Source organism: Oncorhynchus mykiss, chromosome 5, assembly GCF_013265735.2.
Source record: "Oncorhynchus mykiss isolate Arlee chromosome 5, USDA_OmykA_1.1, whole genome shotgun sequence".
NCBI lineage: Eukaryota > Metazoa > Chordata > Actinopteri > Salmoniformes > Salmonidae > Oncorhynchus > Oncorhynchus mykiss.
The window spans coordinates 11,099,244-11,122,374 of NC_048569.1; the positions used below are offsets into that span (position 1 = coordinate 11,099,244).

At 44.1% G+C, this 23,131-nt stretch overlaps 1 protein-coding gene across 4 annotated transcripts in view; it reads left to right on the forward strand.

Moving 5' to 3' along the window:
- The window catches only part of LOC110523188 (cAMP-specific 3',5'-cyclic phosphodiesterase 4D), a 392,833-nt gene that overhangs the window by 73,143 nt on the left and 296,559 nt on the right, over nt 1-23,131 (forward strand). The window contains exon 1 of one of the 4 annotated variants that reach the window (XM_036976775.1): nt 14,498-14,690. The exons of 2 other annotated variants lie outside the window; for them this stretch is intronic. In XM_036976775.1, the coding sequence (XP_036832670.1) occupies nt 14,599-14,690 (92 nt within the window). In that variant the 5' untranslated portion in view covers nt 14,498-14,598. Of the gene's footprint in view, nt 1-14,497; nt 14,691-23,131 lie in introns of those variants that run through there. One more of the 4 variants, XM_036976778.1, reaches the window with a different exon arrangement.

Genomic DNA, 23,131 nt, shown 5'->3' on the forward strand with positions numbered 1-23,131 from the left:
CCTCATCAGGAGCACGCCCAGGCGTTGTAGGGAGGTCATACAGGCACATGGAGGCCACACACACTACTGAGCCTCATTTTGACTTGTTTTAAGGACATTACATCAAAGTTGGATCAGCCTGTTGTGTGGTTTTCCACTTTAATTGACTCCAAATCCAGACCTCCATGGGTTGATAAATTTGATTTCCATTGATAACTTTTGTGTGATTTTGTTGTCAGCACATTCAACTATGTAAAGAAAAAAGTATTTAATAAGAATATTTCATTCATTCAGATCTAGGATGTGTTATTTTAGTGTTCTCTTTATTTTTTTTGAGCAGTGTATGAATCATGCATTGAACTGCATCCATCTATTCTGCCCCAAATGCCTTAGTGTACGTCATGGAACGTTGAGTCAAACAGAACCTATTTTTAAAACCTCTTATAGAGTTGGTTTTGTAGCATAAACTGGGAATTTGATATTTTTTTTATTGATATTATGATTGTCTGTCTGTTTCATGTCTGCAAAGTAGTTAAAACACTGTCAGTTCCACTTTAAACTTTATGTCACCTGTTACTTTGTGTGCTAAACGTGAAATGTTTTTTGCAATGAGAAGTAATAGTTGTACATTTCAATTGGGAAATGCTTAATGGTTGTGTTTTTGTATTCTTATTATTTAGACCTTCTGGCTTATTATGTTAGAGTTTATGGACTGTTTATCCTTTAATGTCACGCTGTGTGTGACTGCTGTCTTTCCATCGGCACTATGCAGTGGTGATTTAACGTCACGCTGTGTGACTGCTGTCTTTCCATCGGCCCTATGCAGTGGTGTAGTGGTGCCTGTAGAATTGGGTGTAGTGGTGCCTGTAGTATTGGGTGTAGTGGTGTCTGTAGAATTGGGTGTAGTGGTGCCTGTAGAATTGGGTGTAGTGGTGCCTGTAGAATTGGGTGTAGTGGTGCCTGTAGAATTGGGTGTACTTTAAGTTTCCCAAAAAGTTCCCAAACAGCCCGTTCAGTGAAGGAACGGCACCCTGTGTGAAAAATCCTGTTTCTCAATGTTTAAAAAAAAAAATGTTTTACCAATATGTTTTACCAATATATTTTTCAGATTTTCACTCTCACAATCACACCTTTTTTTCATAGAAAAGAAAAAGACAAATATGTGATGGTCTAAGTCCACAACAATGCTTAAACCACATCATTCTGATTGGGTGGGTCTGTCAGTGTAATGCTCCGGGTGTCGTGGGTGTGGAGTCAAATGCAGGAGACAGAGAGTTCAATGCTGCGCGTCTTTTAATCGCACCAATGCACCACAGGGTGCTCACAAAAACGTTACGTTCCCAAAACACAGGGAAATCAAAATGTACAATGGGAAACAATCCCGACCGGACACTAACACGTGCCTATACCACAGAGCCGAAGGTTTACATAGAAATAATCCCGCACAACAACCAGGCGGGCCGGCTGTCTAATAAAGACAAACTAATCAAACATTCACAGGTGCTACCACTCAACATACAAGGAGGGGAAGGAAAAACAATCAGTGGCAGCTAATAGGCCGGTGACGACGACCGCCGAGCGCCACCTGCCCGGGAAAGGGAAACACCCTCGGTCGGACTCGTGACAGTACCCCCCCCCTGACGCGTGGCTCCCGCAGCGCGCCGACACCGGCCTCGAGGTCGCCCCGGAGGACGAGGCGCAGGGCGATCCGGATGGAGGCGATGGAAATCCCTCAACATGGAGGGATCCAAGATGTCCCCCACCGGTACCCAGCACCTCTCCTCCGGACCGTACCCCTCCCAGTCCACGAGGTACTGCAGGCCCCTCACCCGGCGTCTTGAGTCCAGAATGGCCCGGATCGTGTACGCCGGGGACCCCTCGATGTCCAGCGGGGGGGGAGGGACCTCCGGTACCTCACTGTCCTGCAGGGGACCAGCTACCACCGGCCTGAGGAGAGACACATGAAACGAGGGGTTAATACGATAATAGGAAGGGAGTTGTAATCGATAACACACCTCGTTTATCCTCCTCAGGACTTTAAAGGGCCCTACACACTGCGGACCCAGCTTCCGGCAGGGCAAGCGGAGAGGTAGGTTTCGGGTCGAGAGCCAGACCCTGTCCCCCGGTACAAACACGGGGGCCTCACTGCGGTGGCGGTCAGCACTCCTCTTCTGTCGTCCACTCGCTTGTCGTAGAGATTCCTGGACGGCCCTCCAGGTCTCCTTGGAGCGCTGTACCCATTCCTCCACCGCAGGAGCCTCGGTCTGGCTCGGATGCCATGGTGCCAGGACCGGCTGGTACCCCAACACACACTGAAAGGGGGACACGTTAGTAGAGGAGTGGCGTAGTGAGTTCTGAGCCATTTCAGCCCAGGGAATGTATCGTGCCCACTCCCCTGGCCGATCCTGGCAATACGACCGCAGAAACCTACCCACCTCCTGGTTCACTCTCTCCACCTGCCCATTACTCTCGGGGTGATAACCGGAGGTCAGGCTGACAGAGACCCCCAAACGTTCCATGAACACTCTCCATACCCGGGACGTGAATTGGGGGCCCCGATCAGAAACGATGTCCTCCGGCACCCCGTAGTGCCGGAAGACATGGGTGAATAACGCCTCCGCAGTCTGTAGGGCTGTAGGGATACCGGGCAACGGGAGGAGACGGCAGGACTTAGAGAACCGATCCACAATTACCAGAACCGTGGTGTTCCCCTGAGACGGCGGGAGATCGGTTAGGAAATCTATGGACAGATGTGACCATGGCCGCTGTGGAACAGGGAGGGGTTGTAGCTTCCCTCTAGGAAGGTGCCTAGGAGCCTTACTCTGAGTGCACACTGAACAGTAGGAGACATAACCCTTAACGTCCTTAGCCAACGTAGGCCACCAATACCTCCCCTGAAGGCTCCCCACTGTCCTCGTCACCCCAGGGCGACCCGAGGAGGGTAGGACGTGAGCCCACCGAATCAGTTTGTCCCGAACACCAAGCGGCACGTACCTTCGCCCCACTGGACACTGAGGAGGCGTGGGTTCAGCCCGTAACGCCCGCTCGATGTCCGAGTCCACCTCCCATACCACTGGGGCTACCAGCTTCGAGGCGGGAAGGATGGTTCGGTGGACCCATCCTCCGTGTCATAAAGGCGGGACAGTGCGTCAGCCTTCACGTTCTGGGAGCCCGGTCTATAAGACAAAGTAAATCGGAACCGGGTGAAGAACATGGCCCACCTTGCCTGACGTGGGTTAAGTCTCCTAGCTGCCCGAATATACTCCAGATTCTGGTGGTCGGTCCAGATGAGAAAGGGGTGTTTAGCCCCCTCAAGCCAGTGTCTCCACACCTTCAGAGCTCTAACCACCGCTAGCAACTCCCGGTCCCCCACATCATAGTTACGCTCCGCTGGGCTGAGCTTCCTTGAGAAGAAAGCGCAGGGTCGGAGTTTTGGTGGCGTACCCGAGCGCTGTGATAGCACGGCACCCACCCCAGCCTCGGACGCGTCCACCTCCACTATGAATGCTAGAGAGGGGTCCGGATGCGCCAACACGGGCGCATCAGTAAACAGCGCCTTCAACTTGTTGAATGCTCCGTCCGCCTCTGCTGACCACTGCAAACGCACCGGGCCCCCCTTCAGCAGTGAGGTGATGGGAGCCGCTACCTGGCCAAAACCCCGGATAAACCTCCGGTAGTAGTTGGCAAAACCCAGAAAACGCTGCACCTCCTTTACCGTGGTCGGAGTCGGCCAATTACGCACGGCCCTAATGCGGTCACCCTCCATCACTACCCCCGAGGTGGAAATGCGATATCCCAGAAAAGAGACGGCTCGTTTAGAGAACACACATTTCTCAGCCTTGACGTATAGGTCATGCTCCAGCAGTCTACCAAGCACCTTGCGCACCAGAGACACATGCGCGGTGTGAGTGGCCGAGTAGATCAGAATGTCATCGATATAAACCACCACTCCCTGCCCGCACAGGTCCCTGAGAATCTCGTCTACAAAGGATTGGAAAACGGCTGGAGCATTCTTTAACCCATACGGCATGACGAGGTACTCATAGTGGCCTGATGTAGTACTAAATGCGGTTTTCCACTCGTCTCCCTTCCGAATACGCACCAAACTATACGCGCTCCTGAGATCCAGTTTTGTGAAGAACTGCGCTCCGTGGAACGATTCCACCGCCGTAGCGATGAGAGGTAGAGGGTAACTATACCCCACTGTGATGGCGTTTAGACCTCTATAATCGATACACGGACGCAAGCCTCCCTCCTTTTTCCTCACAAAAAAGAAACTTGAGGAGACAGGTGAAATGGAGGACCGAATGTACCCCTGTCCCAGCGCCTCCGTGACATATGTCTCCATTGCCAACGTCTCCTCCTGGGACAGCGGGTACACGTGACTCTTGGGAAGCGCAGCGTCTACCTGGAGATCTATCGTACAATCCCTTCCCGGTCGATAAGGTGGTAATTTAGTCGCTTTCACTTTACTGAAAGCGATTGCCAAATCGGCATACTCGGGGGGAATGCACACCGTGGAACCCTGGTCTGGACTCTCCACCGACGTGGCACCGATGGAAACTCCCAAACACCTTCCAGAACACTCCTCTGACCACCCCTGGAGAACCCCCTGTTTCCACGAAATTTTAGGATTGTGCCGGGCCAGCCAGGGAGTCCCCAGCACCACTGGAAACGCAGGCGAGTCAATAATAAAGAAACTGATACGCTCCCTATGATTCCCCTGCGTCACCATGTCCAGTGGGACCGTGGTCTCCCTGACCATCCCTGACCCTAATGGCCGGCTATCTAGGGAGTGCACGGGGAAAGGAGAATCTATCGGCACCAGCGGAACCCCTAATTTAAGGGCGAGTCCGCGATCCATAAAGTTCCCAGCTGCGCCTGAATCGACGAGCGCCCTATGCTGGGAAGAGGGAAAAAAGCGAAGGAAAAAAGTTAAGACAAACATGTGGCCAACAGGGGGTTCTGGGTGAGTTTGATGCTGACTCACCTGGGGTGACCGAGAAGCGTTCCGCCTGCCATCTCTACTCCCAGACGGACCCCCCCAGCACCGATCAGACGTGTGTCCTCTCCGACCACAGTTGGTGCAGGGAAGGCCTCCTCCTCCGGTACCCCTCGGCGCAGCCCCTCCCAACTCCATCGGAATGGGAGCGGAGGGGCTGGGTGGTGGAACGCACAGGACCCTCTCTGAACGCCCGCGGGCAGCCAGCAGATTATCCAGTCGAATGGACATGTCAATCAGCTGATCCAGTGACAGAGTGGTGTCCCGACACGCTAACTCCCGGCGGACATCCTCTCGGAGACTACACCTGTAGTGGTCCATGAGGGCCCTGTCGTTCCACCCAGATCCGGCTGCCAAGGTCCGGAACTCCAGCGCGTAATCCTGGGCGCTCCTCCTCTCCTGCCTGAGGTGAAATAGTCGTTCTCCCGCCGCTCGGCCGTCTAGAGGGTGATCAAACACGGCGCGGAAGCGACGGGAAAACTCTGGGTAGTGCTCCCGCGCTGAGTCTGGACCATTCCAGACCGCGTTCGCCCATTCCAGGGCACGACCCGTGAGGCAGGAGATGAGGACACTCACCCTCTCCTCTCCTGAGGGAGTGGGTCTGATGGTGGCCAGGTATAGCTCCAGCTGGAGCAAAAACCCCTGGCAACCCGCCGCCGCTCCATCATAAGCCCTCGGTAGCGTCAGACGGAGGGTGCTGGAGTCGGGAGATGGGGAGTCCGGAACCGTGGGTGCCGAAGGTGGAGAGAGGAGCCCACTCCTCTCCCATCTGTCCATTCTCTCCATCACTTGATCCATCGCGGATCCGATCCGATGAAGGACGGTGGTGTGGTGGAGAACCCGTTCCTCCATCGATGGGAGAGGGTTGGCTGCTGCTCCTGCTGACTCCATCAATTTGATAGGTGCGGGATTCTGTAATGCTCCGGGTGTCGTGGGTGTGGAGTCAAATGCAGGAGACAGAGAGTTCAATGCTGCGCGTCTTTTAATCGCACCAATGCACCACAGGGTGCTCACAAAAACGTTACGTTCCCAAAACACAGGGAAATCAAAATGTACAATGGGAAACAATCCCGACCGGACACTAACACGTGCCTATACCACAGAGCCGAAGGTTTACATAGAAATAATCCCGCACAACAACCAGGCGGGCCGGCTGTCTAATAAAGACAAACTAATCAAACATTCACAGGTGCTACCACTCAACATACAAGGAGGGGAAGGAAAAACAATCAGTGGCAGCTAATAGGCCGGTGACGACGACCACCGAGCGCCACCTGCCCGGGAAAGGGAAACGGACTCGTGACAGTCAGGGCCTGGCTACCCAGTGTGTAGGCCGGTGTCCACCCCGGCCCATCCATGTATGCAAACAGGCCCATCCTGATGCAAACATAGCATGACAATTGCGCATCACAAATAGCCTACTAACCAACACTTTCTACTACATTTTATCAATACCTTGTTTGCGTACCCATTGTTGCCTTAGATAACATTTACTGGTAGATATCATAAGGTGAAACATCTTTCCTACCCTCCGGCTACCAATGTCATTCATCTGTGAGCTGCTCCATGCCAAAACCAGTTGAGAGCTGCACACTCTAGCCTACTGGAGATTATATTTGGTTGAAACTAGGCTGTGTGTGCAGCAAGCCTGTGAATATATTCCACATGCTTTGCTATTGTGTAGGCTACTTTGTGTGTGATTTCTCTATTGTACTACATTTCTCTATTTCTCTACTTCTCTACTACTACATTCTTGATATGTCGTATACCTCCACTAAACTACTTTGATACGCATCAATAGGGCTTAAGAAGTGAGTATTAGCAAAAAGGTGGGTATACGGTTTATACCTCCATATACCCTCCACTACACTACTGGCCCTTTGTGTTTTACAAAAAGTGCACTCTCCGGCATGAGTGCAGTGGTATTATGGTTGCTGTCCTTTCAGAATCACAAACCTGTCACACACTGAAGGCCTATAGGTTCGCAACTGCGCAAACATGTCTGTTAAGATATTGATGTTTCAACAAAGGAGTGTATATATTTGACCTGACAAAACGGTTTTATGCGCTGACAAAATGGAAGCAGATAATTAGCAGTTTTTTCCTCCACTGGTCTCGGGAAGAAATTAGGAGTCCTCACTGTCCCAGACAGAGTCAAAACCGAGTACAATTGTATCTGACACTAAGACACTCAATATGTGGTTTCACAACACTGTCTTTTATTGTCCCCGGCACAAGATGCACCTGTGTAATGATCGTGCTGTTTAATCAGCTTGTTGATATGCCACACCTGTCAGGTGGATAGATTATCTTGGAAAATGAGAAATGCTCACTAACAGGGATGTGAACAAATTTGTGCACAACATTTGAGAGAAATAAGCTTTTTGTGAGTATGGAATATTTCTGTGATCTTTTATTTCAGCTCATGAAACATGGGAACACTTTACATGTTGCTTGTATATTTAGTTCAGTGTATTTGCTATATTGTCAGACTCATCTACCGGTTTATTGAGACATGTTTACTTGCCAACAAAATACAGTTTAAGTGATACACTAACTCTCTGTATAATTTGTTTTAGCAGTAACATTGAAGCTAGTTTATACAAATACATTTAATGAATATCACAATAAATTGATCCAGAAGTTGAATTTAACACTTTATTGGCTTCTGATGTAGCTAGAATAATTTAGTCACTTGTCAGTACACTTGTCAAAAATATTATATAAAACACCATTAGATACATATGTACAACAGCTAGCAATATCTATACCACAATTCAGTTCTGAGCATACTACGCATTCTATGTTATACTACAACATCAGTCTAACTGAATATGGATGTTGTGTTGGTTGAATGTTCCAGGCAGGTTCCAGAATGTTCTTCAGCTGGTATATATCTTCTTGTATTGGGTAATGGCAGCTGGTTTAGCAGGCTTTGGCGCTGTGGCAATGTTCTTTGGTGCTGTGGCAACTGCTTCGACGTCTTGCAGAAGATTTGTATGTACTGCAAGCTTCCTGTATTTTTTTTGATTTCACCTTTATTTAACCAGGTAGGCAAGTTGAGAACAAGTTCTCATTTACAATTGCGAACTGGCCAAGATAAAGCAAAGCAGTTCCACACATACAACAACACAGAGTTACACATGGAGTAAAACAAACATACAGTCAATAATACAGTAGAAATATAAGTTTATATACAATGTGAGCAAATGAGGTGAGATAAGGGAGGTAAAGGCAAAAAAAGGCAGTGGTGGTGAAGTAAATACAATATAGTAAGTAAAACACTGGAATGATACATTTGCAGTGGAGGAATGTGAAAAGCAGAGCTAAATAAATACAGTAGGGGGAGAGGTAGTTGTTTGGGCTAAATTCTAGATGGGCTATGTACAGGTGCAGCCTGAGAACAAGCCTATGGAGGGTGAGGGAACAATTCATTGAATTTGCTTAACAAACACCCCTGTTCTAACATCTTAACTCCCCTTGTGTTTTGATGGGTCTAAGATGCAGTAGTAATCTGTGAGCTGCTCTGACAGCTGGTGCTTAAAGCTAGTGAGGGAGATAAGTGTTTCCAGTTTCAGAGATTTTTGTAGTTCGTTCCAGTTATTGGCAGCAGAGAACTGGAAGGAGAGGCGGCCAAAGGAAAAATTGGTTTTGGGCGTGACCAGAGAGATATACCTTCTGGAGCGCGTGCTACAGGTGGGTGCTGCTATGGTGACCAGCGAGCTGAGGTAAGGTGGGAATATACCTAGCAGGGTCTTGTAGATGACCTGGAGCCAGTGGGTTTGGCGACGAGTATGAAGCGAGGGCCAGCCAACGAGAGTGTACAGGTCGCAGTGGTGGGTAGTAAATGGGGCTTTGGTGACAAAACAGATGGCACTGTGATAGACTGCATCCAATTTATTGAGTAGGGTATTGGAGGCTATTTTGTAAATGACATCGCCAAAGTCGAGGATCGGTAGGATGGTCAGTTTTACGAGGGTATCTTTGGCAGCATGAGTGAAGGATGCTTTGTTGCGAAATAGGAAGCCAATTCTAGATTTAACTTTGGATTGGAGATGTTTGATGTGAGTCTGGAAGGAGAGTTTACAGTCTAACCAGACACCTAGGTATTTGTGGTTGATGACGACTGATCATTAAGATGTGTAACCCTACAATAAACCATGTTCATCTGGTAAACATAAAAGGGTACAGTAGACTGGTATGTGTTTTGTTACACTCAGTCAATAATGGGGCATTGAGATGAGCCTTTAGCAAAGATGTGAACATTTTGAGGGGGCTTGACTTATAGACATACTAGTTGTATATTGTTGTGTATGGGCACCTACAGTTGTGCTGTAGAGTAGACAAGCACTGCCAACAGTAGTGAATAGGCTAGAAGCAGTCAGATACGTTTGAGGAGCACTTGTCTTGTCAACAGTACTGGTGATTTTGTTTTCTCAACAGTGTATTGAGCTTTCATAAATACCTTTCGCTGGCCTGGCTTGTTTCAAAGTCGGATGATGTTGAGCTTATTCCAGGCTGAAAGATTTCATCCAATGAGTCTACAGGCTCTGTACTACTAAAGCTGGTGTCAAGGTCATCAGGATTAGTCTGTAGGACACAAAGTAGTCAGTGATTAGCCAACATGTTACTACTTTGTCCCCATAAATACTCAAACAAGGTACTTGTCACACCCTGATCGGTTTCACCTGTCTTTGTGCTTGTCGCCAACCCCTTCCAGGTTCGCCCATATTCCCCATTATCCCCTGTGCACTTAGACCTGTGTTCTCTGTTTGTCTGTTGCCAGTTCGTCTTGTCTTGTCAGGTCTTACCAGCGTTCTGACCTGAGTTCTGATTGTACGAACTGGCCATGACTGACCCAGCAGACTCAGACCAGCTCCACAATGCTGTGTCCCACCCCCAACAGACATCAGTCAGTCACCCACACCATCCCATCCTTACTAATACCTCTTTATCCAATTTAGACTTCAAACCTTGCATGAACAATCAACTAAGCCTCCATACAGTAGAAGTTGTAGCCTACTTCTAAACACACCAACTGTGACAACAAGACACAGACCATGTTTGTGCCTAGCTTCAGCATATTTATTTGCTCACTACGGAGTCATGTAAAGATTTAGTAGATTTTTGTAAAGGTGACTTACACTACTTTCTGGTGCTGAGCTTGATATTGATGCCGCTGCAGATGTTGATGGGATTGGATTCTAAATAGAATACATTACATTAGTCATGTTTGCCTCTGCTGTAGTTAGTTAGTTAGCTAGCTAGCGTAACCTAATGAAGCTAACGAAGCTTGCAACCTTACAAGTGACATCGCCAGATAGCAGCTGGCTGCCCACACTCACATTAACTTACACTGACACCAACACACACATAACTTGCATACACATGCATACTGACGCCACACACACACGCTGCTGCTATTGTCTATTATCTTTCCTGTTGCCTAGTCACTTTACCCCTACCTATATGTACAGTCGTGGCCAAAAGTTTTGAGAATGACACAAATGTTAATTTTCACAAAGTCTGCTGCCTCAGTATCTTTAAATATTTTTGTCAGATGTTGCTATGGAATACTGAAGTATAATTACAAACATTTCATAAGTGTCAAAGGCTTTTATTGACAATTACATGAAGTTGATGCAAAGAGTCAATATTTGCAGTGTTGACCCTTCTTTTTCAAGACCTCCGCAATCCGCCGTGGCATGCTGTCAATTAACTTCTGGGCCACATCTGACTGATGGCAGCCCATTCTTGCATTATCAATGCTTGGACTTTGTCAGAATTTGTGGGGTTTTGTTTGTCCACCCGCCTCTTGAAGATTGACCACAAGTTCTCAATGGGATTAAGGTCTGGGGAGTTTCTTGGCCATGGACCCGAAATATAAATGTTTTGTTCCCCGAGCCACTTAGTTATCACTTTTGCCTTATGGCAAGGTGCTCCATCATGCTGGAAAAGGCATTGTTCGTCACCAAACTGTTCCTGGATGGTTGGGAGAAGTTGCTCTTGGAGGATGTGTTGGTACCATTCTTTATTCATGGCTGTGTTCTTAGGCTAAATTGTGAGTGAGCCCACTCCCTTGGCTGAGAAGCAACCCCACACATGAATGGTCTCAGAATGCTTTACTGTTGGCATGACACATGAGTGATGGTAGTGCTCACCTTGTCTTTTCCAGACAAGCTTTTTTCCGGATGCCCCAAACAATCGGAAAGGGGATTCATCAGAGAAAATGACTTTACCCCAGTCCTCAGCAGTCCAATCCCTGTACTTTTTGCAGAATATTAGTCTGTCCCTGATGTTTTTCCTGGAGAGAAGTGGCTTCTTTGCTGCCCTTCTTGACACCAGGCCATCCTCCAAAAGTCTTCGCCTCACTGTGCGTGCAGATGCACTCACACCTGCCTGCTGCCATTGAAGTTCTTGATGATCTGATAAATGGTTGATTTAGGTGCAATCTTACTGGCAGCAATATCCTTGCCTGTGAAGCCCTTTTTGTGCAAAGCAATGATGACGGCACGCGTTTCCTTTCAGGTAACCATGGTTGACAGAGGAATAACAATGATTCCAAGCACCACCCTCCTTTTGAAGCTTCCAGTCGTTTATTCAAACTCAATCAGCATGACAGAGTGATCTCCAGCCTTGTCCTCGTCAACACTCACACCTGTGTTAACGAGAGAATCACTGACATGATGTCAGCTGGTACTTTTGTGGCAGGGCTGAAATGCAGTGGAAATGTTTTTTTTGTGATTCAGTTCATTTGCATGGCAAAGAGGGACTTTGCAATTCATCTGATCACTCTTCATGACATTCTGGAGTATATGCAAATTGCCATCAAACAAACTGAGGCAGGAGACTTTGAAAATTAATATTTGTGTCATTCTGAAAACTTTTGGCCACGACTGTACAGGACATAGCTACTTCAATTACCTCATACCCCTGCACGTTGACTTGGTACTGATACTCCCTGTATATAAAATTCAAAAAGCACTCACATAAAATGAGAAAAAAGAAGGAAACCGCACACTGCTCTTGATAGTATCAATGGTCTTTAATGAGCTCTACGTATCGACCACACAACTTTCCTCATAGAGAACGTTAAGATATCAGACAGGGGAGGTGATAAATAATACTGAGCAAAAGAGAATGTTTTGGGATTTTCACCCTCCAGACATTATTTCCTGGAGGTCTTAATGAGTAAATGCCTATGTATGTTATGTTGTAATTTTCAACGTGAATTATGCCCCTATTTCAGATTACTCTGAAGTTTTTCTTGCGCTGTACACAATGATTTATGAAAACTTGCATGGTTGGTCGATGTCCTCATTGTGGTTTTACAGACGTGTTTAATAAGTTACACACTTTATTCTAATATTTTTTTGAAATGCATATTGTTATATTTGGTAGCACTTATTTGTTTTCCCTCGACTCCAACCCCATTTGATGTGTGGAACAGACGTGGGTCTACATAAGGGTGCTAATTTAAAAAACTCACAAAAGCTCTGACGAAGGCCATGAGGCCAATACGTAAAGCTTATTCAAGAGCAGTTTGCGGGTTACTCCCTGTATATAGCCATGTTATTTCCTACTCCCTGTATATAGACATGTTATTTCCTACTCCCTGTATATAGCCATGTTATTTTCTACTCCCTGTATATAGCCATGTTATTGTTTACTCCCTGTATATAGCCATGTTATTTTCTACTCCCTGTATATAGCCATGTTATTTTCTACTCCCTGTATATAGCCATGTTATTTTCTACTCCCTGTATATAGCCATGTTATTTTCTACTCCCTGTATATAGCCATGTTATTGTTTACTCCCTGTATATAGCCATGTTATTTTCTACTCCCTGTATATAGCCATGTTATTTTCTACTCCCTGTATATAGCCATGTTATTTTATTCTCCCTGTATATAGCCATGTTATTTTGTACTCCCTGTATATAGCCATGTTATTGTTTACTCCCTGTATATAGCCATGTTATTTTCTACTCCCTGTATATAGCCATGTTATTGTTTACTCCCTGTATATAGCCATGTTATTTTATTCTCCCTGTATATAGCCATGTTATTTTGTACTCCCTGTATATAGCCATGTTATTGTTTACTCCCTGTATATAGCCATGTTATTTTCTACTCCCTGTATATAGCCATGTTATTTTGTACTCGTTAATTTAGTAATTCGCTGTGTATTTATTCCTTGTGTCACATTTCATATTCTTTAACGTAATGAAGCGGTAAGTAAAGCATTTCACTGTTTGTCTATGAAGCATGTGACAAATAGCACATGTTTTTTACCTTTATTTAACTAGGCAAGACATTTAAGAACAAATTCTTATTTTCAATGACGGCCTAGGAACAGTGGGTTAACTGCCTGTTCAGGGGCAGAACGACAGATTTGTACCTTGTCAGCTCAGGGGTTTGAACTTGCAACCTTCCGGTTACGAGTCCAACACTCCAACCACCCTGCCGCCCCATTTGATTTGATTGATATGCTTTGGAATCTCTAGTCAGTGTATTACGAAAGCTAGCTAGCCCAAACTATGCATGTGCATGCCATCAAATCCAAGACATTCAATATAAAGTTGTTTTTTGACAAAAATGTAAACATGTCAGTTTGTCACTTTCACAAGTTTGGATTAATAACCTTTTGAACTACTTAAAACATTGTTTAGAACCTATGTTTTGCCTTTAGATTTCAAGAAAATGAACAACTAAGGAAGAAATGTTCGCTTCTCTCATTGACTTCTCGAACCCCAAACCCCGGCCTGGTCTGCTTCGCAAGCATTCCCGGAAGTCTTGCAATGTTATGTCTCTGTTTAGAAACTCCGTGTTCTGGCTGAAGGTGCTGGCTACAAACACAGACATATTGATATTCCTCACATTAGTTGGATACAGATCCACGTGGTGGTACTATGTCCTAAAATCGCTAGGAATTCTGGATATTGTGGTTTTCTTACAACCAGAAAATGTAGTTGACCTGTTTCTACCGGTGAGATGCAAAAACGCCTGTATTTGCATGTAAGCGAGGAAATTCTACATTTGTAAGACATGATTGGTTAATAACATCAGTGGACATATGTAGTGAAATAGAGCAACAGTGACATATTATTATTACAGGTTATTGTATGGGACAATATACAAACGTGTTTGAGAAAGATGATTTGGAAAAATACAATTTTGAGTTGGTTGCCAGATGAAAATGCAATGAATTTAAGGTTATTTGTTGATGTAAAAATAGAAATTGAACGATTGGAAGGTTGTGCCATTAGATTTGGAATGGTGTGGAGCCCCGAGAAAGCTAAAGTTTGGATACCCCTGTTCTTATCATCTCTGAGTTGCTCTGCTAGTCCCACTCTTGGCAAGCGTAGATGGATGCTGCCAGCATCGCTGTGACCGCAAAAGCATCCTTGGCAGCCAGGCAGCATCCGTGGAGATGAGAGTGTGCTCAAACAGAAGAGGGGGCAGCAGCAATATTACTAGTACAGTTCCACCCGCCGCTCCACTCTCAACGCTCACTCACTCACACACTCTCTGCTGCGGAGAGCTGAGACGCGCTTCACGAAAAAAGGAGAGGATATTCCGACACAGGCAGCGAAAATAACCTGACATCTTTAAAGATGGATAGGACCTACGCTGTGGACACCGGGCACAGACCGTGCTTGAAAAAATCTAGGATGTCTTGGCCATCTTCGTTTGTGGGGTTTAGACGGTAAGTGCGCAGAGTTACTACTGTGCTTCAGAACAATAGTTTTTTTTACGGTGTGTGCGGATGTGCGAGATCCGTATATGTAATAACTATCAAACCAATGCAACCTTTTACAGATATTAGATGAATAAATGTTAGGATAGAAAATAAAGCTAGTCTTTTTTAGAACTTTGCTGACTTCCATTGTTTCAGGTAGGCGACTAGACTGTTAGTTGGAAAGGTTTTGGAGAAAAATAATGGGAAAAAAACACATTTATCCTTTCCCTGTTTAGTGACTAAATTATATTGTGCAGGGCTATTATCGTATTTGATTCTTGCTTCATTCCTATTTTTAATATGAGCACCTGCCCTTTATACAGTCAAGTCTAAAATTAGTGGCACCCTTGAAAAAGATGGGCAAAAAAGATGAGCGATAGTGTATGCAATTTGTTTTACAATGATATTATTTTATGCTAATACAATTGCTCATTAGCAAGTAATTAAAACAATCTAAAATAAACAAAATATTACTTGTTAATCAAAATCTATTTCACTGAGCAATTGTATTAGCATTAAATAATCTCATTGTCAAAAGAATTTGAGTATACAATATGTCTCAGTATTTGTATTTATTTTATACCGTGCCAATAATCTCCAATTGAATATTGTTGTGCAGGTATACATTACCATAAATGTCAAAGTTTGGCATGATGAACATAAATGTTGTACCATATTAATTCATTAATTGTACTTGACATTTTTAAAATACATAGGCTATATATTGTTCTTCGTAAATACCTAGTACTCATCAGATAGCTATAGCCTAAAGTTGTAGTCTGGTCTGTGTTCAGTATGGCAGGTGTATTTCAGTCTACCTTTTGATTTAACTGAATTTATCTTGATTTAATTAGTATTGCCCATTTATTTGCATATAGTTGTACCCATATTTGCTTCATACTGAAGGTGAATTAGTTCCTCTGCTTGATGACCTCAGTTAAGTTGATAGGTGGAGCCCTACAGTAATAGTTCATGTCAGGTGTTGTGTAAATCAGCTAGGTTGGAGGATTGCAGGGACTCATGAGAAGAACATGATGACATTTTCACTAATCAGCCTTATTAAAATATTTCTGATTATACAGATTGATTATAATGATTCTGAACTCAACAGATATACACATGTACAGTACCAGTTAAATGTTTAGACAGACCTACTCATTCCAGGGTTTTTCTTTATTTCTTTTTTTATTATTCTCTGTTGTAGAATAATAGCGAAGACATCAAAACTACAAAATAACACATATGAAATCACGTGGTGTGTTAAACAAATCAAAATATATCTTATATTTTAGGTTCTTCAAAGTAGACAACCTTTGCCTTTGCACACTCTTGGCATTCTCTCAACCAGCTTCACCTGGAATGCTTTTCCAACAGTCTTGAAGGAGTTCCCACATATGCTGAGCACTTGTTGGCTGCTTTTCCTTCACTCTGCCGTCCAACTCATCCCAAACCATCTAGAATGGGTTGAGGTCGGGTGATTTTGGAGGCCAGGTCATCTAATGCATCACTCCATCACTCTCCTTCTTGATCAAATAGCCCTTACACAGCCTGGAGGTGGGTTAGGTCATTGTCCTGTTAAAAAACAAATGATAGTCCCACTAAGTGCAAACCAGATGGGATGGCGTATCGCTGCAGAATTCCGTGGTAGCCATGCTGGTTAAGTGTGCCTTGAATTGTAAATACATCACTGACAGTGTCACCATCACACCTCCTCCTCCATGCTGCTTCACGGTGGGAACCACACATGCGGAGATCATCCGTTCACCTACTCTGCATCTCATAAAAACACGGAGGTTGGAGCCAAAAAACTCACATTTTGACTCATCAGACCAAAGGACAGACTTCCATGGGAAGTCAGACAGACGTCCATTGCTCGTGTTTCTTGGCCTAAGTAAGTCTCTTCTTCTTATAATCCTTTCTTTGCAGCATTTTGAAGGGTTCACGCAATCTCCTCTGAACAGATAGATGTGTCTGTTACTTGAACCCTGTGAAGCATTTATTTGGGCTGCAATTTCTGAGGTTGGTAACTCTAATGAACTGTCTTCCTTTCCTGTGGTGGTCCTCATGAGAGCCAGTTTCATCATAGTGCTTAATGGTTTTTGCAACTACATTTGAAGAAACTTGAATGGTTCTTGAATGGTTCCTTCATGGCTTAAAGTATTGATGGACACATCCCAACCACAACACAGCGCGCATCCAACCCGGAAGCCAGCCGCACCAATGTATCGGAGGAAACACCGTGCACCTGGCGACCTGGTTAGAATGACTGCGCCCGGCCCGCCGCAGGAGTCGCTAGTGCTCGATGAGACAAGGATATCCCTACCGGCCAAACCCGGACGACGCTAGGCCAATTGTGAGTCGCCCCATGGACCTCCCGGTCGTGGCCGGCTGTGACAGAGCCTGGGCTCGAACCCAGAGTCTCTGCTGGCACAGCTACCAGTGCTACCCTAGACCACTGCGCCACCCGGAAGGCCCTGGAATTGATATTTTACCCAATAGGGCTATCTTCTGTATACCGCCCCTACCTTGTCGCAACACAACTGATTGGCCCAAACATGTTAAGAAGGAAAGAAATTCCACAAATTAACTTTTAACAAGGCACACTTGTTAATTGAAATGCATTCCAGTTGACTACCTCATGAAGCTAGTTGAGAAAATATCAAGAGTGTGCAAAACTGTCATCACGGCAAAGTGTGGCTACTTTGAAGAATCTGAAATATACTATTTATTTTGATTTGTTTAACACTTTTTATGGTTACTACATGATTTCATATGTGTTATTTCATAGTTTTGTTGTTTTCACTATTATTCTATAATGTAGAAAATAGTAAAAATAAAGAAAAACCCTGGAATGAGTCCAAACTTTTAACTGGTACTGTATATATTAATACAGAGAATGTTACAATTGATTTATATGATGAAAGGGTACATATTTGATGATTACCCATAATTATCACTGAAGGGACCATTTTCTGTGGGGGGGGGGGGGGGGGGGGGGCACAACACATACATGCTCCCAGGTTGCAGATCATAAATCACTGTGGCTGTTTTTCCTCCTTGAGTTGCCCTCTGAATGAATTACACCACTTTCCTTGTGGTTTAAAATGGGAGTGTATCTCTCTCCCTCTCTAATATCGCCCACATAGAGGCCTAGATCATTAACTGATATGGTTAATGTGACATAAAGGCCCAGACATCCGTCTGTCTTCTCAAGAGGATAGCTTGTTTCCTCCCTCCCGACTTTTGGATCAATATGTCCATTCATACTACACCAGAAGTGGCCAACATCTATTAAAGGGCGGACCACTCATGGAAAATGTCCGGAATAATCTCATAGAGTGCTTGCCTAATAGGAAACATCATTGAAATGGAATGTAGATCGGACGTCACTGTTGCAAGTCATTTGATTGTTCGTTGTTGCCGAGTGGCCATCTTGGAATCGGGTTTTGGATCTTTGGAAGATTGCTCACCAAAACCTTGCACAATATCTGTGAATTTTCATGGGAATAAACACACTTCAGGAAGGTTACACACACACACACACACACTGTTTAGAGATCCTCCCAGAGTTATAACGTAACAATGTTTTAACAACTTTGGGGTTTTGTCAGGCTTACACCAGGCTTAGCTCTACCCGTTAGATTTACGTATGCTATGTTGTATAAGCCTACTTTCTACCTGTGAAATTAACTTAATAAAACTGTGTCCAATCTAATACCTATAAAAAATATATATGCATTCAGGAGATGTGAAAACTCAGCCATTATCCAAAGCCAGTCTGAGAGGAGGGCACGGCTTCATCAGTGGCATCTGATATCATATTGTTCAACAGTAACAGCAGAGTCTGCGCCAGTTAAAGATGCACTATGCAGAAATCGCCATTTACCGGTTGCTAAAATTGTAATAGTTCGCCTAATTTTAGTTTGTGACAAAACAAGAAAGAAACATTGTACCATCTAAACTGCTGTGAAATATATCTTTCATAACCAAAAACATAGTATTTTCAGCTGTTTGAAGCTGGTGTACAAAACCCAAAGGAAAATACTTAAGAACGGGAAGCATAGAAATAGCGCACACATAACAGATCTATCGCTTCTTAGACCTCCTTGAAATGAGAATGACAGCTATATAACACACATTTCTATGTGAATTTGGTCGGGGCGTCTAAAAAGTTACATATTGCAGCTTTAAGGGATGTGTCCCAAATCGCAACTTTTTATCTAGTGCACTACTTTTGATCAGATCCTCCAGACGCTGGTCAAAAGTAGCACACTAAATAGGGAATATGGTGCCATTTGGGATACAGACTAGACACAGTAGCTCCTGGGGATAGGTCTGCCTTGGTTGTACATGGGAGCCAGTGACACTGACAGACCTGGTGCTGAATAAACATTGAGGGCACTCTTTAATTGGTGCCAAGTCTAATACCGTTACAATGTTAAATAGAATAGGAAGACGGATAACCGGCCTGTGCTGGATCTAACCACAGCTTTAGTGACCCGTCTCATGATTTAAGATGTGAAATGTTTCTGCAGGTGCCAACCCACTGGGCACAGCACATTATTTCATCGTGGAGAATTTGGTAATATTTGGTTGATATGTTGATCAATGAGATTACAACCTATTTTCACCCACTCAAAAAGACAGCCAAAAGTTTGTTGAATTCCCAACGTGTTATCACATCTAAAAGCAAAAACAAATTCCAATGGAAAATCAATGTCTGATTTTTGGTTTAGTTGTCACCTAAATGCATTATCACTGTGCTTTCAACCATTTAAAAGCACACCAAAGTTCAAATGGGAATATAATGTCAGATGTTTAGTTCATTTACATGACAGTTTAATGTGTTATCGCTGTGCTTGATCTAATAGCATAACTAGATGACTAGGACTGTAGATAGTTGAGATTACATTAAAGTACATGGTGCAAGTGATTAATGCCGTTAGAGATTCTGTGCAGATTATTTTAGCAATTGTGAAGATTTCTACAGACCTGCGACCCTGAACATGAGCGCTTTCTATGATTACATAAGACATGTATTGTTACAGTAACCTCAAAATGTGGCCATGGTTGTGTTACTCATTTTAAGGTTGAATAAATACTGTTACATTAGTTTGTAAGATAGCCTTAACATTAGGCTCTTTACTGTCTTACAAAAGTAATATTGAATTGTGTTTGGTTGACAACGCAACCAAATATCAACATTTAAAGGAGATGTATCGACTGCTTGGATAGTTCCATCTGAGCCACTGGCTTAATCCTATTCTTGAACATGTTTTTTCGGTTGAGATATGAATCCAACATAATTGTTAACTTGTTAACAAGTTAATAGGCTATTTACCGTATTGCAAAAGTGATATTGAATTGTGTTTGGTTGTTAATGTAACCAAATATCTATGTATCTTCTGATTAGATAGCTGTGTCTGTGCCACAGAGTCTGGCTTTAACTCCAGTTTGTCTAGAAATTAAAAAATGTTTATGTTGAATTTACTTCTCCATTTCAAACAAAAATCAAAGTATAGAATAGGACTAAATCAAACTTCTTAAATGAACTTTATATACAGTTGGATTTGATTGAATCCTATTCTGTTATTTTTGGTTGAGAGGGAGATGGGAAACCAATATATTTTTTTATTAAAGAGCGACTGCCTTTAAAAAGCAATGAATCCCTTTGAAAACAGCCTGTGTGTCAAGGTTGGGTTTTGATTTGATGATGTCCATTTGCCACTAATATCGGGTGAACAGCTGCAGTGTTTGCTGTCTATCCAATAGCATAGACCAGGGGTACTCAAGTACTATTTGAGAAGGTCCGGTCACACAAATGGTCTCGGTGGCAAAGGTCCGGATGGATAATGTAATTTATAGTAGTAACAAACCCCCACCTCGCAACCCATGCGACCCCAAAATGTTCACACCCTTCTGGTTGGCAGAGAGAAAATGTTGCAGTTTTAAAGCAACATTTCCCACAATTCTACACATTTTGCATGGTGCAGAGATGTTTTTTCTTCTTCAGTTTTAAAGCTAATTTCTACACGTTCTTACATGTCTTATGTGTGTTTACCAGATACCAGGGATCGACCGAGTAAAAAAATGTTTAGACACCGAACTGGGTCCGGATCTGGTCTGCGGTCTGCCAGTTGAGTATGGGGGACATAGACAGTGAGACAAACCTGCCCAGCAGGTCCGACTGTTTACAGTTGCACATGTTTTACTTAAAATACTGCCCCAAACACCTTGGATGTGAAATTGTGCAACTATAACATCCTTGTCAAACATGTCAAAATTAATGACACATTTCTTGATTTATCTTAGATTCTGGGGATTTTGAGGAAGTGAAATAAGATTCCTTTCTACAGTGTCTCATGGGGGACAAACATCATTATCCAAACACAGAATCGGTCAGGAAACAAACCTCCAAGACTGAAATCTCGTTTTTCTAGTGCGCAACAGAAAAACACACGTGCCAATCGGCATGTGTAGTGCCACTTTAAATGTAAACTTTTATTAGTAATTGAATCCTGGACTGAATTTAAACAATAGGCTAGTGGTTGATGACTTCCCAAATGCTACATTGCCTTCGGAAAGTATTCATACCCGTTGACTTATTCCACATTTTGTTGTGTTACAGCCTGAATTCAACATTGATTAAATCTATTTTTCTTTCTCACCCATCTACACACCCCATAATGACAAAGTGAAAACATGTTTTTTGAAATATATACTCATTTACTGTAATTTACTGTATACTGTAAGTATCCACACAACTTTGCTATGACACTCCAAATTGAGCTCAGGTGCATCCAATTTTCTTTGATCATACTTGAGCTGTTGCTACACTTGATTGGAGTCCAGCTGTGGCCAATTCAACTGTGGACATGATTTAGAAGAAACACGCCTGTCCATATAAGGTCCCACAGTTGACAGTGTATGTCAGAGCAGAAACTATCCTATGAAGTCCAAAGGACTGTCTGTAGATCTCTGAGATAAAACTGTGATAAGGCATATATCTGGGGAAGGGTATAAAACAGTGTTGAACATTTCCTAGAGGACAGGGGTCTCCATCATTGGGAAATTTGACAAATATGGAACTACCCAGACTCTGCCTAGAGCTGGCCGTCAGACCAAACTGAGAAACCGGACAAGATGGACCTTGGTCAGGGAGGTGACCAAGAACCCAATGATCACTCTGACAGAACTACAGAGTTCCTTGGCTAATATGGGAGAACCTGCCAGAAGGACAAGTCTCTACAGCATTTCACCAATCTGGGCTTTATGGGAGAGTGGCCAGACGGAAGCCACTCCTGAGAAAAAGGCACAGGATAGCATACCTGGAGTTTTCACTTTGTCATTATGGAGTATTGTGTGTAGATGGGTGGAATGTGGAATAAGTCAAGGGGAATGAATACTTTCTGAATGCATTGTATATTGTATATAGGCTTAAATAGCGCCGTTGATGATACTTTTACATACGTAGTGTATGTGGACATCCCTTCAAATTAGTGGATTCGGGTATTTTGGCCACATTCGTTGCTGACAGGTGTAAAAAATTTTTAGCACAGCCATGCAATCTCCATAGACAAACATTGGCAGTAGAATGGCCTTACTGAAGAGCTCAGTGACTTTCAACGTGGCACCATCATAGGATGGCATCTTTCCAACAAGTCAGTTCGTCAAATTTCTGCCGTGTAAGTGCTGTTATTGTGATGTGGAAATGTCTAGGAGCAACAACGGCTCAGCCGTGAAATGGTCGGCCACACAAGCTCAAAGAGTGCGGTAGCGCATAGTGCGTAAAAATCATCTGTCCTCGGTTGCCACCCTCACTACCGAGTTCCAAACTGCCTCTGGAAGCAACATCATTACAAGAACTGGGTTTCATTGGCCGAGCAGCCGCACACAATACTAAGATCACCATGCGCAATGCCAAGCGTCAGCTAGAGTGGTGTAAAGCTCGCTGCCATTGGACTCTGGAGCAGTGGAAATGCGTTCTTTGAAGTGATGAATCATGCTTCACCATCTGGCAGTCTGACGGACAAATCTGGGTTTGGCGGATGCCAGGAGAACACTACCTGCCCCAATTTATAGTGCCAACTGTAAAGTATAGGTGAGAAGAAATAATGGTCTGTGGCTGTTTTCATGGTCCGGGCTTGGCCCCTTAGTTCCAGTGGGGGGAAACAACGCTACAGCATACCATGACATTCTAGACGATTCTGTGCTTCCAACTTTGTGGCAACTGTTTGGTGAAGGCCCTTTCCTGTTTCAGCATAATGCCCCCGTGCACAAACTGAGGCCCATACAGAAATGGTTTATCGAGAATGGTGTGGAAGAACTTGACTGGCTTGCACAGAGCCCTGACCTCAACCTCATCGAACACCTTTGGGATGAATTGGAATGCTGACTGCAAGCCAGGC